This window comes from Melopsittacus undulatus, chromosome 9 (genome assembly GCF_012275295.1).
Source record: "Melopsittacus undulatus isolate bMelUnd1 chromosome 9, bMelUnd1.mat.Z, whole genome shotgun sequence".
Lineage (NCBI taxonomy): Eukaryota > Metazoa > Chordata > Aves > Psittaciformes > Psittaculidae > Melopsittacus > Melopsittacus undulatus.
This window is the reverse complement of record NC_047535.1, coordinates 23,845,910-23,862,948: the sequence shown is the minus strand read 5'-3', so window position 1 is coordinate 23,862,948 and position 17,039 is coordinate 23,845,910. Positions and strand designations below refer to the sequence as shown.

The window sequence follows — 17,039 nt, the reverse complement described above, 5'->3', positions numbered from 1 at the left end:
TCACCAAAGACAGGCAACAGCAGCTACATCACTGCATCTGATAAGATGCCGAGATTCTCCTTGTATGCAAAAGCTGATGTGCTGGGCAACAGCAGAGAAAATGACATTTTGGGGCACTGTACAGTTACCTCTCTGATACCTTGAAAATCTAGGGCTCATTTAGGTACCTCCCAACAGATGCTGCATTTATATTCATTACTCCAGATGATACTTACTTTTTTCTCACACTGAAATACATGTTCATGACATAAACATCTCTTTTTATTTGAACTTCTGCAATTACAGCAGATGGTTAACAGCAGGGACTGTTAACCATTCCTGTTGTAGTAGCAAAGATGTGCTTCTAATGGAGAACAGCAAAGCAAGAGAGACAATACTACCTTAACAGTAGCTACAATGGTCTGGTTGATCCCAAATGATTCCTGTGAAATCACTTCAATTGTTGATGATCCTATCAAAGACCCAGAGTTAAGGAAACCTGTCTCATCGATTTTTACAACAGGAACTTTTTCTGGTCCATCCAGGACACGGTAACTCAGTGAAGCCACTCGGTCCCTTAAAAAACAAACAAAACAGCTAATTGAGTAAACCCAATTTACACCAATCTATTGAGCAAACCTAAAAGATGACTATTTGATGTGTGGCTTTTTCCACATGTCTGCAATAAAAACTGAGCAGCCTGTGTTCTAGAGTCTAGGAAAGAAAAGCTGAAGTCCTGATTCAAGCTCACTTCAAAGCAGTCTTGTCTGGCCTAGGCGTGTGTTGCAGTCTAGTTCCCATCCACCGTCCTACAATGTCATCATTCACTGATGTAAACTTGATTCCAGCTCATAATGGCTAAAGCCACAACATGCAGCTGCTGTAAACAATATTAGAGGGAGATCAGTCTGCCAGGGCCAATGCTGGTATTAGAGACAGAGTCAGGGGCTTGATGAAGTGGATCCAATCAGTTTCCTGTAAATGCTTTTGCAGACAAGGTTAATTTCTGGAGTAACTCTCACCATGGCACCTGCATATTAATGAAGTGAGCAAACACATAAACTGTGATTAGGGGGCACCCTAGACATCAGCTACTTCTGAGTGTCACTTCTAAAAGATCTGTGAATGAGATTTTCTCCTGCTCTCAGGCTCCTCCACTGAGACAGAAATACTCTACTTGGTCCTAGAAAAAAAGCATTAAAACTGGATTTTAGTTATCCTTTTCTTGGCAATAGTGTAATTAGGTTTAGTGGCCGAGTTCAGACATAAGGGCTCCAACACTGGATAGTGAAGATAATAGGACAAAGACATGTACAAACTGCTCTCTGGCATCTTAATGACTGACCCTCAAAAAAACTGCTCAGAAGAGGTAGGAAATCACCATTAGGTGACTACAAATGACAAGGTTCCTATATAACTGTTTCAAAAAGGATTGCTGAATGACCATGGTCACCGGAGCTCCAGTAAAACTAAAAGTTCCCTCCCCTTAAAAAAGGGGATGCATCCAATTCCAGGCCCTCAGCCTATGTTCTGTTGTCAATACCTGCACATTCTCTTGCTAGGAAAACCATCTGTTAAACATGAAATGAGTCTGAAATGTAGGTCTTTGAAAACAGACTATGTAAAAATTACTTCTCACTTGAAAAGGACATTTTAATCTCAAAACCTAGTCATAGCCTCTGTGCAAGAGCTACAGGGAACATTCCATAAAGCCTTGATCACCCACAAAAAACTCCAGTGGAAGTGGGCCACTGCTTTGACTGACTCAGCATCTTTTGAAGTATGGAACTAGAAGTTCAAAAAGTGAATTAATTTCCTAGCCACACTCTAACTAATACAAGACTTGACAAAGACTGAGCAGAGATAAGATACTATTAATCACCAGAGAAGCTGCATATGATACAGATGTACTGTGATATGCTTTTTAAAAGCCTACTTCAAACAGAATTCTTTACAGTTTTGATAAACTGTTATCACAAACCAGAGTGTGAAAACTGATCACTAACCTGTTTGTCTGAAGTTTAATAAAGGAATTTGGTGACATTAAGATCTGCTCTGTTTCTACTTCTGGAGTGATTAGATGAAGCTTTTCAAACACCTGGAAAATAAAAAGTTATTTTCACCTACTGTTGTGTGCAGCAGGTAATATATTTCCATTTATTTCACCTCAAAGCCTCAAATTTATTTCACCTTACAGAACTGTAACACACTTTTGTTCTTTACATTGCATAAGATACATGGTGAAAAAGAAAATTAAACATCAGTATTTGAAAAACAGCAGCGAAGTTGTTTCGCAGCTGTAATGCTGCTTGTCCACAAGACACCCCAATTTCAGGTGGTCTGCAAGAAAAACTCACTCCCCAGTTTCATTCAGGCATCACACCCATGTGTGACTGTTGAGTGCAAACCTCACCAGCTCAGGGAACTTGGGGGTTTCCAAACAGCAGAATGTGACACAAACAAGAGTAAGGGCTCAAAGATAAACCTAAGCTGGAACTACTCCTTTGCATTTCAAATTCCTGACTTCAGATACAGACTCGAATTCAACTCTGAAAGAATTAAACCATTAACCATGATATCATCATACCTGAATTTGGATTTCATCAGACAGTTCTCTTGCCATGTTGTAAAACTGATTGGCTGCAGGATCAAGGACCTTAACAACAACTTTCAGGCCTGTTTTTCCCTTTACTCTGCCATAAACATCCATTGCAAAGTTGTATTTTGCAGGAAGCTGAAAAGAAGCCTTGAAGAGGGGAAATAGATTAAAGTTTTACGCATAGAAAGAGCTGACGCTGATGCAGAGGAAAGACCAGACCCAATGCTGACAAGCACTCTTTGAGTAACTGGAACAAACATTATTTTCTCAATTCCCCTCATAGGGCAGTTTCGTTTTCCCAGGATACACACACATGCACATACAAACACACACACAATTTACCTCACTGTGTCTTGTCTTGATATCCAGAATATCCCTCTTGGTGACAGACCAGTGGAACATTAATCCTGGCACTGCATTGCCAAATGAAAAAGGAGTCTGACTGCTGGTGATGCCCATTACATAAACTGGCATCTAGAAACAAGGAAACCAACATTCTTGGTTAATTTTAGGAAGCTAACCAAACCTGCACACAGCAAATATAATTCAAGTTCAAATCCACTGCTCATGAGATGTTATTTCCTACAAACAGCTGTATGTTGGCTGCTGTATGTTACAAGAACCATGCAGAAGATTCAACCACCAACTTTGATGCATCCTCACTTGCTACATGCTCTACATAAAACAAACACCAGTTTTCCATCAGGAAAGGCAGCTCAGTAATTCATTTGTCCCATCTGTAGCATGAAATCACTTCATCTTAGTTAAATCAAACTCTAGTTTTCTAAATCTTTGTCCAGATGATCTCCCTGATTAACTCTGCTCCACACATGAACTTCCCCTTCTGACTAACCAAATGAAGACACCCTAACACAGAAACACAAACCAGGCATCTTGCAAACCATTGACCTGGGACCAATGGGTTAGAATTAACAGCCATTTTGGAATGAGGAACAGGGCTCTTATAAAATAGAAGAAAATTTGAACAATCTCTGTTTCTCTGGATATAGCAGACATACAGTAGATTTTTAGCATACAAACGAAGAAAGTCTCCACTGCAAACAGAACGAGGAGAGAACCCTTCCCCAGGTTAAATGATGCTGCTTCAGCAAGCCTGAATATCTGAAAATCACTCTGGTGTACTAGATAAACTTGTCCTGATTTCTGTTCTAGTATGTTCAGCTCTGGAGCTTCTCCACTGACAGCACATTCATTCCTGCAACAGCAGGAACATCCTTCAGAGCTGAAGTGCTATTATCAGATGATCTGGGGAGAATGGGCACAGCCTACAGGTCAAGATTTCAAGGCAATACAAGCTACTCACAAATGGACTAACCTGTGTTGCAGTTTTCATTCGTGTTATTGGTGCATGAATTCTAACACCTGTGAGCTGTACTACTTCAACTTCCACTTTGTCCTAAAAGGAGGAAGGGAAGACACTGTAAGCACTCATCAACTGTGAACTACATTTCACTTTCAGGATCTATCCACTGTTTTGACATTATACCATCACTATTGCCACGTCAGTTGTGTGTAACTTATCATGGGCAATTCAGACAGCCAGGACTGTAAAAAGCTACAAAAGCATTAACTTTAGATAGGCATTGAAAAATGAGTAATAAATCCTGAAGGTAAAAGAAGACATTGAGACAATTAGAAGGAAATGCAAATTGTAAGCAGCAAATAGGACACTGAATAAAGGATGATATGTGCAGTATTCTGATGTCTCCTCACAAATACTGACATTCCTGATAGACTTATTCCTATTCTGTACACTGGGGAGGAAAAGGTCAGACCTGGATCTCACTGGACAGTAGATTCAGCTTTCAAGTTCATTCTGCTTCCTGCCTCTGCATCAGGGCAGGCTGCTGCCCCACATTACAAGGCACAAGTCTAGTTATATATATTTTTAAATCACTTTGTCTCCTTTTGGCCTGTGGTGACAGTTTTCAAGTAGTGAAGCTCTGTGGTGTGCAGCAGCTGTCCTGCCCTGACCTCAGATGAAGAGCCAGAAGAGTTGGCCCAAGTTCCTTTGTCCTGAGTCTCATGACACTCATGCCCCAAGTCTCAGGGCCATGTGCTCCCTCCTGTCCAGGCCTGCTCAGCAGCCCCCTCACGCTCAGCTTGCAGGAAATTACATGGACATGGATTCTGATAGAGTATCAGGTACTCATTGCTTGAGCTTCATGGATGGATTCAGACCACAGCACAGGACCATAGCTTTCTATATAGCCTGCCTATAGCTTAAGAGACAACGTGTTTCTTAAGCAACAGTTACCTTCTGACTTCTGCTGGCATGAGATGCTGCTAAACTGTAATGTGATGCAGGCAAGGACAAACTTCTGCTGTTTTAGAAAGGCTTATTTACATGGGCATTTCTAGATTTACTGATCAGTTCTACAGATATCAGACCACTCAAAGGCCCCTAGGTGATCAGCAGAACTTTATTTTAAGGTACAACAAGATTTAGCTGTATCTATATCACCTGTGTCACCACATGCTGAAGTTCACAGGCCAGGGAGCAATAAACACCAATTTTTCATCTCCTTAAGGAAAACAGGGAAGTACACAAGGTAGCATTACTAGCCAGGGACTACTCACCCCCTTTGAGCTAAACCCATGAATTAGACAGCCTCTTTTAGCCCCAAAATCTATCATAAAACATTACCTGAGATACCACAACAAGCTTTCCTGTCTCTTCATCAACAGCTTGCACCACTCCTGTCACCGTCCCATTCCCGATCGCCACTCCTCTGACAAATCCCGTGCTGTTCACTGATGCAGTATTATCATTGCTGATGGAGAAAATTATGTTGGACTGAGGTTGAGGGCCTCCTTCTGAAGTGATCTATAATGAGCAGCACACAGAACAATTAAAATTAACCCTCAGACATTTCTTCTGGTTAATGTTACAGGATACATCCCTTCCCAGCACAACACCATGATGTCTTCAGCAAAGCAAAGGCTGCCTGCATCTTCCCAGGGTATCTGTCTCGGGGCTTATGTCTTCTGCACACTGGTCTCTGCGGGATGTCAGGCAGGGAAATGTAGGAGCTAAGCACAAAAGTGGATTATGTGCTCCACAGAATGCAATAGCCTGATGCTACATCCAGAAAGTTTCAGAACAATTCACCTTTCTCTTCACCACACATGTTACAGCTCTGCTCTGTTTTTCACTTTACATAACTAACCCACTGTGCTTAATGTCGTGGGTGAGATAGATTGATTAACCCTGTGCTGGCATCTAACACTGGAAAAGCTGACACTCCCTTGACAAAATAAGCATAAACCCTTTGATCCAGCAATACAGTAAAATGGAAGGTGCTCAAGAATGAAGCTCTTCTTGTTAGGAGGAGGACTGGGTGTGAACACAGCTGAATTGCCAGCTGAGTATCTACTCCCAAAAAATAAGTCATATACATTGATTTTAAAACAGAAATTACAACAGAAAGAAGATAGGAAAGATGCCTTACCTGAATCATGGCCCCAGTGATCAGGGTTACCTTCCTTGGTAGCAGCCTAAAAGGAGGAAAGACCTACAAACAGAGTTAAGGACACTTGTGTGCACACTGTATCCGTCAGGTGAATAATGTCACAAACCACAGAATCATAGAATCATAGAATAGTTAGGGTTGGAAAGGACCTTAAGATCATCCAGTTCCAACCCCCCTGCCATGGGCAGGGACACGTCACACTAAACCATGTCACCCAAGGCTCTGTCTGACCTGGCCTTGAACACTGCCAGGGATGGAGCATTCACAACTTCCTTGGGCAACCCATTCCAGTACCTCACCACCATCACAGTAAAGAACTTCTAATAGAATCACAGAATAGCTAGGATTGGAAAGGATCTGAAGATCACAAGCCATGGAGACAATCTAGAGCTGCCCGTGATTTTCATCATCTTGTTGAAAGGTAATCCTTCTTTTTCGATATTTCCAATACAAAATATGATTAACTGCAAAAGCGTTTTATTTAACTTAAAACACGAGTGAAGTTAATCCCGTCATTTAGAACCCAGAGCCACCACATACAAGTGCAAAACTGGGTCTTCGTTTGCTTAGTTACAGTAAATTGAGCATGCAGAAACTTAACTCCTCACATGCAGTTACAAAAGCTACTAAATGTGAAGCAGACCAGCAGCTGGGTAACTTGTGGACAGAATGACATCTTTTTTTCTGGCAAATTAATAACTATTCTATAAACTAACAATGATTTACTGTTCCTATTCTATAAATTAACAATGATTCACTGTTCCTATTCCATTGTAACACAGACTTTGCCTATGCATATATTTTATCTGAAACTACTTACTTCGATCTGCTGTGGAGCAGAATTGATTCTTTGTCCTCTCTTGTCAGCAACAGTTGCCATAAGACTAGTCTGACCAATGGCCATCCCATGGACAAGAAAAGCAGCAGTGTGGTCATCAAGAGCTTCGCTGAGTGGACTGCAGCAAGAAACACAATAAATTGCACAAGAAACAAACGCAAAGGACTTAGTGCATAGCAATTTTATCACTAAGTGATTGTCTTAAGCAAAATTTCACATTTCATAGAATCACAGAGTCCCAGACTGGTTTGGGTTGGAAAGGACTTTGAAGATCATTCAGCTCCAGCCCCCTGCCATGGGCAGGGACACCTTCCACTAGAGCAGGTTTCTCCAAGTCCCATCCAACCTGACTTATATTTCTACATGTAGTATCACAAAATGGCTCTTTATAGCCTTTGTTTTATCTTAAAATGAAAGACCTGAAACAGAAATGAAACCAGAGCATCAGTACAGACCAAATCTCTGCCACTAATAATTTCAGCAGCATGGACAACAGTACCACAAGCCTTGATTATGTACCTTGACACTATTTAATGGAGTGGGGTAGATGCAGCAAAGCTGTACTGCATGGTGGTTGGAAACACACACACACACATTTCCCCACAGAATGCAGAATGAGTTTTACCAATTCCCTTAACACTAAAATCCACAGTTTAGAAAGTTTTTTTCATTTTAATAATGGTATTTAGAGCTTGGAAAATAAGGGGGGGTCAAGGTAACAGGATGGGGTAGCCTGCCTGTTCCTAAGGGGTTAAGTAACAGGCAGAATGAATCTGATAACATCAGATATGTCTTTACACAGTTCTTCACCTTACATTATTTGCCAAGTCACTGCTTCTAAGATGTATAAGTCTCCATGAAATAATACAGCACCTGAGTACAATCTCATTCAGCAGTCTACAAGATTTAGACCATTAGCTTAGGCAATTTTCCTGACAACCAACCATCTTTTACCATTTAAAAGGTAAGTAAAACTTTACAAAAATAACATAAACAGGAACTTGGTCACTGATTACTACCACACCTCTGGGGCAATACCCTTTATTCTTTTGTTGCTTATTCTGCCTATCAGGATATTTGCAGATTAACAAAAAAAAACATTAACTTACACGAGTGAAACAATCTGAGATGCTGCCCTTAGCTTTAGATCCATCACAGCAAAGTATTTTGCCAGGAAAGGTTTCTTAGAGTCATCCAGAACTCTGACAAAAGCTTTAACTGTTTTCCCAATCTCCACCTGAAACACAGTCCCATCCAGTCAGTTCTCATTTAAACTGTTCTGATTTATCAGCATCAACATTACAGTTTATTTTGTATTACACTGTTAGCAGGGTATTAGAGTTCAAGCCCCAAGGTTAGATTAACACTCATTTTAAAGAGTGATCACTGCCAGCTGTGGTTACCCTCAATGGAAATAAATGAATTCAAGGCATGCAGCTGGCAAGGGCATCATTAAAACATGCACAAACATCAACACTTGATCTGTGTGAGACCTGCCCAAGCTGGCCAGTGAGTGAGGTGGGCTTGGTAAGTTTTAAACCATGACATATGGAGAACGACCTTGGGGCAAAGCCTGCTCCTAAAAGGATTTTCTCATGGACTTAAAAAAACAGATGAGCATGTTCAGATAAATTATGAATTAACACTGCTATGTAAATGCAGAACTGAGATTGCTGCCACACCAAACATGAAGGGACACCATATACTGGCAGACTTACAGCTAAAAGGAGAAATCTGGGAGGGGGACACAGAAACATGGGGAGTTTAATCTGTTTCTCCGAGGTCACACTGGTGCAGCAGTGACCCAATCCACTACACTGTGTCACCTTGCACACCTCTCGTCTTTACATTCACAATCAGCACAAGGAATCAGAGCAGTTTGAATCAGGCAATAAGGCTGGTTTCAAAGCTGTTTACCTTGTCAACAACTCGGATATACAGCTCCTGGATATCAGAGACATAAATTTCAGCTTTGGCTGTTGCAGGGAAAGCCAAACACAAGTCGTGAATCATCACAGTCACCGATCCTGGCAGCAGGGGATGCACCTGCAATACCAAAAGAAAATTCTATTACAGCACTTCTCATTTTCACTTGTCTGTCATTCACAGGAGAAGGTGTACATCACTTTCAGGGTAGACACAGTTGGATGCCCAAGTCTCCCAGCCTTAGACACAGATTATCTTTCCACCAGAGTATGAGTAAAGCTGCTAAATGTATGTAAAAAAGTATCATGTTACTGGGCTAGTGCGAACAGCCACTGGGCAGCAACTGAACTAAGATATCTTAACCTAGCAGCAGCTGGCATCCTGCTATTATCCTTCTGCCACCAGGACAGAAAAACACAACAAACCATTCAGAGCAATGAAACTTTTCTTAGTGGAGTGAAAAAAAATCCCTGATAAGGAATTAAAAACAACAACCCAGGACAGAGACTATGGCTTCTAAAGCACTGGGATTGCTTCCCACAGGATTCACATTTCACAGTTACTGCTTTGAATCTGAACCACCAAAATCTGGTGGTAGAATTTCCCAAGTAAGAGGATGATTGACAAATCAGGTATTTCCTTGATATGACTGTTATTATTTTATGAATTTTTACACAAAGAATGGACACATTCCACTTCTCCAAACACAACAAGACTCAAACAGTGAGAAGACCTCTGCTCACAAACACAGGCCCTCAGAACTCAGCACCAACCCCACAGCCATCTCCATACCCTTGCTCCAGGCCGTGCATCCACACCTTGCTCACAGTCTCTCTGCAGTTCTCTTGCTATTTGCCTGACCTTCTCCCACACCTCAGGGACAATCCCAACTATTCTGCTTCCCTTCACAAGTCCTTTCCGTTTGGCCAGGGACAGGCACAGATGTTCAGTGCCCTATTCTATGCTCTCACCCAGCTACAAGGGTGAGCCCTGAAACAAGGGGTGATGGACAGGCAGGCCCCTGGTTAAAAGGAATGCAGTATAATTCACAGCATTACTTGGCAGCATTTAGCTGCAAGAGCAGTGGGAAGAGCTGACATTTTGTGCTTTGAGGGCACACTCTGACTTTCGCCTCAAAATAGAAAAGAATATAAAGTTTTAATAGATGTCAGCTTCCAGAACAGCAGCAGTTCCCGAAGTGGGTGACTAATACAGGTGCTGGGGGCATATATTAGCACACAGCATGAAAAGCAGAGAAGGGATGTGGCCAGGAAGAAGCAGCCAGCATGACCATAGGGAGGAAGATGTGATGGAGCTCAGCTTGAGCTGAGAGACCAGAGGAAAGAAGCTACAGGAGTGGAGAGCAAAAAGGGGAAGCTGGACTACTGATCCTGTCCCAGCCACCTCTTTTGTTCTCATCTCCTATTCAGTGTCCACTAGCTCCCCAGTGTACAGTCTATTGCACTACCCAGAAAAGCTCCAGTGTCAAAAAGAGAGCAAGGGGTATAGAATATATTCTTGGCAGCCCCAGTAAGAAGTCTGAGAATCACTGCTCTACAGAGCTTGAATTTAGTTTCTCAGAAGAGTTTACTATCAAACCATCCTGTATCAACCTGACTCCACTGATAACTGCCATAACATCAGCCTGGAACTTGCTGACTTCCTACAACATAGTTTAGTTGCATCTCCCAGCAGAAAAAAGCATAATGAAACTTCATAAGAAGATATAAACTCTTTAATAGATATTTATTCTGAAAATCAGGATAAAATACTGTGACAGCAAAATATCCTGAAATGCCAACAGAAGAAGGATCTGAAGATTTCAGAAGCACTGTCCTACAATAAATATTCTGATATTATTCTAGAAACCAACTAATCAGTTCTGAATAATTCTGTCACATCATTTTTCATTTTGTGTTTATGAAATCAGGAACATTATACAGCAAAATGGGTAAAGAACAGCTTGGTACTGGCTTTATCTTGTACAGAGTATATAATCCCACACTGGCTTGGGTTGGAAGGGCCCTTAAAGCTCATCCAGCTCCAACCCCTGTCACAGGCACGGACATCTTCCACTGGAGCAGCTTGCTCCAAGCTCCTGTGTCCAACCTGGCCTTGAACACTGACAGGGATGGGGCAGCCACAGCTTCTCTGGGCACCCTGTGCCAGCGCCTCAGCACCCTCACAGGGAAGAGCTTCTGCCTAAGAGCTCATCTCACTGGGAGCTGCTCTCAGGTCTCCCCTTCAGGAGCCTTCTCTTCTCCAGGCTGCCCTAGCCCAGCTCCCTCAGCCTGGCTCCAGAGCAGAGCTGCTCCAGCCCTCACAGCATCTCCATCGCCTCCTCTGGACTCTCATCACAACTGCAGTGAAACCATTTCCTACACCTGAAATTGCCAGGTTGACTGTGACAAAGAAATTCACCCGAGATTCAGCTATTTCCATCCACATGTACTTTAAAAGGACCAATAGTGATGAAACTGCAGCATGATTTTCAGACTGCCAAAGACATACAACGTAACAAAATATTTCACTCACCAAAGCAATACCTTGAGTTTCCTCATGAGTCACTCTTACAATGTCTGGAACACTAGTATTAATGAAAAAGTACCCAGAACCTTCTTTGATGAAAATTTCTGCCTGCAAAACCAGAGAAGCATCCAAAATTAGACTGTAGCTTTCTATTACACTGCTAAAACTGGCATCCTTACACATATCATACAATATTTTGATCTTTTTCTCCCTGCACTTAGAAAGCACCAGAATAATTCCTTACCTGTATATCAGCGTGATTGTAAATGGGGATATCAGCAGGGCTTACTTTTACATCTTCAACTAGCATTAGTTCAATGGTGGCAGAAAGTGGTAGCAGAGGTTCATTCTGAAAGAAACAATTCTAGGTATTACAGCAAACACTGGGAGTCAGAAAGCAGGGCAAGTCTCTCACACATGCACGGAAGTGTGCTGAAAGCAGATGAGCAGAGAGCCAGAGCTGGAGAAGTTTATGCTAATAAAACATCCACAAGATCTAGTAATCGGCTCAGCTGCTAGAGGTAAGGTCATACACAGCACATGCTGTGGTATTCTGCAGCTCTGACCAAGACAAAGGCCAGTGCCTTAAGAGATGCAGCAGGATCAGTTTATCAAGTCTGACACAACAGACAGGGTATGAACTCAGAAACATGCTTTGGGTTCATACAAAAATGATACAGTCTAGAGACAGAATGTTTTCTTCTACTTCATGTTCATCTCCTTCAGATTGTTTCTAGCAAGCCACCAAAAGAAATTCTTCCTTAAGTGCAAGTAAATAAACATTGGACCAAATGCAAGTTTAATCATTCACTGATAACAACATTAGCTTAGAAAGGGAAAATGTTTTTGTAGAGGAAGTAAGTATTATGGACCCATTTCACCTAATTAGTAGAATTACTTCCTTGATGTAGAAAGCTTGTCATCTTTCCCTAATGACATAATAGGATGCTCCACATAAACATGGAACAATGACCAAGACATCTTAATATACCATCTATTAGATTTTCATACTTCTTACAGACAGAAATGGAAATAAGTATGGACAGGTTTGAAAGCAGAATATGGCAGTCCAGTTCCAACGCTTTGGAAACAAGCAAATGATCTCATTTAAAGAAATAACACATGAACCTATGTAACTATAGAAGAAGTGGTATTTACAACTATTCTTCAACTATTAAACAGATTCCTCCTGAACTTAAACATAGAGACTAGAACTCAAGGGAACACTGGTGCCATTTCACAGGTATGTATCCCACTCTGAAATACAATAAACTTCTCTGAACTAGAGACAAAGTTCAGAGAATTCACTTTTCTAATTATCTCTAAATGTAAGAAAGAACAGTGACTATTAATTTAATAAAGCAGAGCACAGTGAATTACAAAACAATGCACAGAATCATAGAACAGTTAGAGTTGGAAGGGACCTTCAAAGCTCATCTAGTCGAACCCCACTGCAATGAACAGGAACATCTTCAACTAGGTCTGGTTTCTCAGAACCTGATCTAGTTCATTGCAGAACCTCTCTCACGAGAAAAAAAACTACAGAACCAAGCATCTTTGATGGCAAGGAAACTGTGTCCTTATTTTTGACTAAGTCAAATTATTCAGTGGAAATGCACCTACAACATGCTTCCCAACAAGAGCAGACCGGAAACCTCACTGACAAGACAAGAACCAACTGGCAATACAGATCATCTTCCAAAGACATTGACCATCCAGACATACTGACCATACCAAATTTAGACATACTGACAGAAATCTAGGGCATGGCATATTTTCCATTACTAGTGCCCATCTGTTACCTGCTTGGAATTAATAATACTGTAACCTCTAGCTCCGTATTTTACTCTTTGTCTCAACTCTATTTTCATGGCACATCATTTAGAACCACATATAGTCAAAACCCACTTAAATCCTGCTTAACCAAATTAAATAGAGCTTCAATATAGTGTAGCAGGATAGGTGAAGTGCTACTTACTTTGCAAGTCAGGTTGTTCCATAGGCTGAAACATGCCTTTATATTCAATTAGATAAAGTGGCCCAAACAGAAAATTGCCATCTGTTTACATCTGCCTTCTTTCTCATCATCACTACTTGTTGTTCTTCCCTATGCTGAGTACCTACAAACTCAAGTATTCTGGGGAGTGGCTAATGACTTGTAGTAGAGCCTAGGCTTAGAGCTGGCATTGTACAAATCAGTCGTCTCTCCCTTCTGTAAGATCAACATGAGACTAAGTTAAAAAAGAGTATTAGTCAGAACCCAGATTTTACTCATGGTCCATCAGGATATCAGCCAGCTTTTGCTTTGCTCATGCAGAACCTTTCTACCCAGTTTTCCAGTGACAATAATACATTCACCTTCCCCAGTGACAGCTGCACTAAGCACATGTCTACTTTAGCAAAGGACAAGCAGCAGAGATTCACCACTGTTAAATAACCTAAATGGAAACAAACCCAGCTGAAAGAATTCTCTGTAATCCTCTTGCCCAGCTGGTTTAACATGAAAAGGAAAAAAAAAGCAGGAACACAACAGAAACATCATAGCACGGATCTGCCTTCAGAATCCGCTATAGAGCTGCTTTATTTTTAAATTACTATGCACTGAAGAAATAAATCCATAGGGACACCCTGCACTAAGCATCAGAGGAAAATGTCAATAGCAAAGAGAGTTCTGGGTACCTGTGTTTTGACTTTCGCTGCCTGGAGATGGGACTGCTGGTATTCTGCTGCAACTGCAGAGATGGTGGCTGTTCCAGATTCATGATGAACTACAACAGTTTGTAAGCCTAGAATCAAACAAAAAGTCAAAGAAACCTGATTATGGAGAAGAAAAAAGTGAAATATACACTGTTAATCATTCTACACAAAGACGTTCTCTCTGAAGGAAGGTTCTAGGCATTGGGCTTGGCTTGTTCTCCCTGACCCCCCTTTTTCTTTTTCCCCTGAAGAGCACACTCTTTAAACACATGTTGAGGATAAGATGAAATATGACTGCAGATTACATTAATTTCTTTGATCAAGCTCAGACACTACCAAACAGATTTAATCCTGACCTTCTTCACATCAAGAAATGCTTGTGTTTAAACTAATTCATACCATGCATTCTCTTTTGACCACTTCCATCTTCTTTTAGAGTTAGCTCCATTGGCATATCAGGCTCAATATTAGCTAAGGATGGTTTTGATGATTCCCAGGTAACACTAAGAGAGCTGAAGTTATCAAATCTACTGCCCTGTTGGTCGTATGCAGCCAAATCCAAAACTGGATGGCGGTGACTTGAAACAGGAACCTGAAAAAGAGTGAATACTTTGAACTGAACAGATAAAAGAGGATTTTGTAATCATTAAAAAAAAAAAAGTATGCCAAGTTCCATGAGATCTACTGTAATATTCATTACCTTTCCAACCCTAACTATTCTATGATTTTATGAGTAATGGTTATTAAAACGAGCTATAAATGCAAAGTCATTAAGTTGTACTTCAACTGCAAGGGTTTTTTTTGGGGTGGGAATTTCCTTAGCCAGTGAGTTACCTTAGAACAAAAATGGAAGCACTTGGTTCAATTATCCTGTCTTTGGACTTCTAACAAATGCTGTAAACCACCACTATTTGTCAGAAGACATTGCTCAAAATTCCAGTGTTCACCTTGTGAAATCCATTAGCAATAGCCATGTACTGATGTGGTCTAACTGACACACAACAGAACTAGAGAAACAGGTGAGCTCTGAAGTGACTTACAATACGCAAAACCTCCTCCTCAGCTTGTCATTACACAGAAGTTACTTAAATGATTCACCAACAATGATTCACCACATTCCAGTTGTATGGTAATATTAACATGACAGAACACACAGCTTACTCATCAGGCAGTATGTGACAGCACCCATCAGGGTACAGAAGTTCTTTCTGCTTGACAATTTACACATATGCATCAGCCATTTATTATGACTCAAACTTGCAAAGCTGAATACATCTGATGTCATGGAACAACACTCACTGCACAGACTTACACAGGTATCTTCACATCAGCAGTGTTTGTGCCTTTACTAATCACACACACAAACATACACTCGTGTAACAATACATATATGATAAAATATGTTTGTACTCAGTAGAAAGTTACGATCAGAATGGAGTGGTACATAGAAAAGTACTTTCTTTAGAAACAGAAGCTTCTCTTGAGATAAATTTCTTTTTTCATTAAGAAGGGCTTCCTCACAGTGCCACTTTTGTAGGAAGCCACCATCCGAATGCTTTTATGTATGCTCCTATATTTTTTGGTAGGTTCCTTTATAAACCTGATTGAATGATCACTGTAGGAAGCCCTGATTCAGACTGCTCTCTGCAAAGCAGACAGCCCACAACACTTGTTACTGCTACTTTTTCAGCAATCAGATGCCTAATCTGCATGGAGAGGTCCAAACACTGCTCTTTAAATTACAAGAAGACATTCTTTTCCTGTCCCTTTCCAGGCTTACCACTTGCTTGTTTTGTTGCAGCAAGGGGCAGGAGAGATCAAGCTGAGGACTTCCATAAACAGGAGTCAAAGTGAGTCGGGAAGGGACAGCACAGACGAACTTCACTGCAGCAGACCCAACCAATGGAAAAGGGCTGGTGATCGTGGGGTTGTTTCCAGCCTTTAAGACAATAACCTGTACAAGTATGAAAACAGGCAAGTGAGTAGAGAGAAAAAACTACTGAGTTTAGGCATGTTCTGTTTTATTGATCTCAGAATGAGCAAACAAAATTATGGCTCTTGGAAATTTACAACACCATTAGGACACGGAGAAGATGTAAAAGGAGGTGCATATTTCAAGAACACTTCTATACCATTACCAAAGTAATCCTGGGAACTTTTCCTAGGTATTCACAGTTAAATGAAGTTTGATAGTAATAAACAAATCTTTGGTAATCTAAAAAGCTAACAGGCAGGTGTTTTTCTCACAGAGTGAGAATACAACAGCCCAAAGACAATATTTATAGTCACCTCAGGGGGTTTAAAAACATCTTCTGTTTAATTTACATTCCTTTTTCAGCTGTCAGCAAAACAAAGTGGCTAACAGCACAGAGAAGCCCATCCCAGCAGGTGGAAGTAGCTCCTTTACATGCCTTACTCACTCATGTACCGGTACCAGCCAAAGCACACACAGTTTGCACCTACAGAAGTAGCTATGCTTTGCACAGTGCCCACTAAGGAAATCAGTTAAGCAATTTGGCAGCTACACCAAAACTCTTAGGCCTTGTAGAATTACAGGAGAAAAACATTAAATCAAAGCAAAATGCTTTATAGACTAGCCAGGGTGAGTAAAGCAGGATAAATCACTTCTGCATGTCAGAGTAAACAAGACCAGGTAGAATGACTACATCCATTATCACAACGACTGCACAAATACCAGAGCAGTAAATTCATATGGCTGTCATTTGTCTGAATAAACAGAATTACACTGGAAGGTAACTTGGTTAAGAGGAGCAGGGCAGGCAGTAGTCAGTTTACTGCAGAAGCCTTCTGCTATGATCCTATTTATGCACACTGAAGCTGCACTTATTAGGATGTTTAATGCATTCTACAACATAAGGTTTCTGTGACTTGGCTTTATACTGCAATAAACCCATCATAAACCACTTTATAACATAATGTTATGAAATGCTCACTCTAAAACCTGTATAAACAATGT

At 40.9% G+C, this 17,039-nt stretch overlaps 1 protein-coding gene across 1 annotated transcript in view; it reads right to left on the bottom strand.

Moving 5' to 3' along the window:
* The window catches only part of NUP210 (nucleoporin 210), a 67,828-nt gene that overhangs the window by 14,649 nt on the left and 36,140 nt on the right, over positions 1-17,039 (bottom strand). Inside the window, exons 16-30 of the mRNA XM_005149366.3 lie at positions 15,843-16,016; positions 14,462-14,654; positions 14,045-14,151; positions 11,610-11,714; positions 11,372-11,473; positions 8,828-8,956; positions 8,020-8,147; positions 6,893-7,028; positions 6,052-6,114; positions 5,247-5,426; positions 3,915-3,995; positions 2,921-3,052; positions 2,567-2,725; positions 1,986-2,077; positions 381-555 (exon numbers count right to left, since the gene is read on the bottom strand). Of these exons, the coding sequence (XP_005149423.1) occupies positions 381-555; positions 1,986-2,077; positions 2,567-2,725; positions 2,921-3,052; positions 3,915-3,995; positions 5,247-5,426; positions 6,052-6,114; positions 6,893-7,028; positions 8,020-8,147; positions 8,828-8,956; positions 11,372-11,473; positions 11,610-11,714; positions 14,045-14,151; positions 14,462-14,654; positions 15,843-16,016 (1,956 nt within the window). The remainder of the gene's footprint in view (positions 1-380; positions 556-1,985; positions 2,078-2,566; positions 2,726-2,920; positions 3,053-3,914; positions 3,996-5,246; positions 5,427-6,051; positions 6,115-6,892; positions 7,029-8,019; positions 8,148-8,827; positions 8,957-11,371; positions 11,474-11,609; positions 11,715-14,044; positions 14,152-14,461; positions 14,655-15,842; positions 16,017-17,039) is intronic.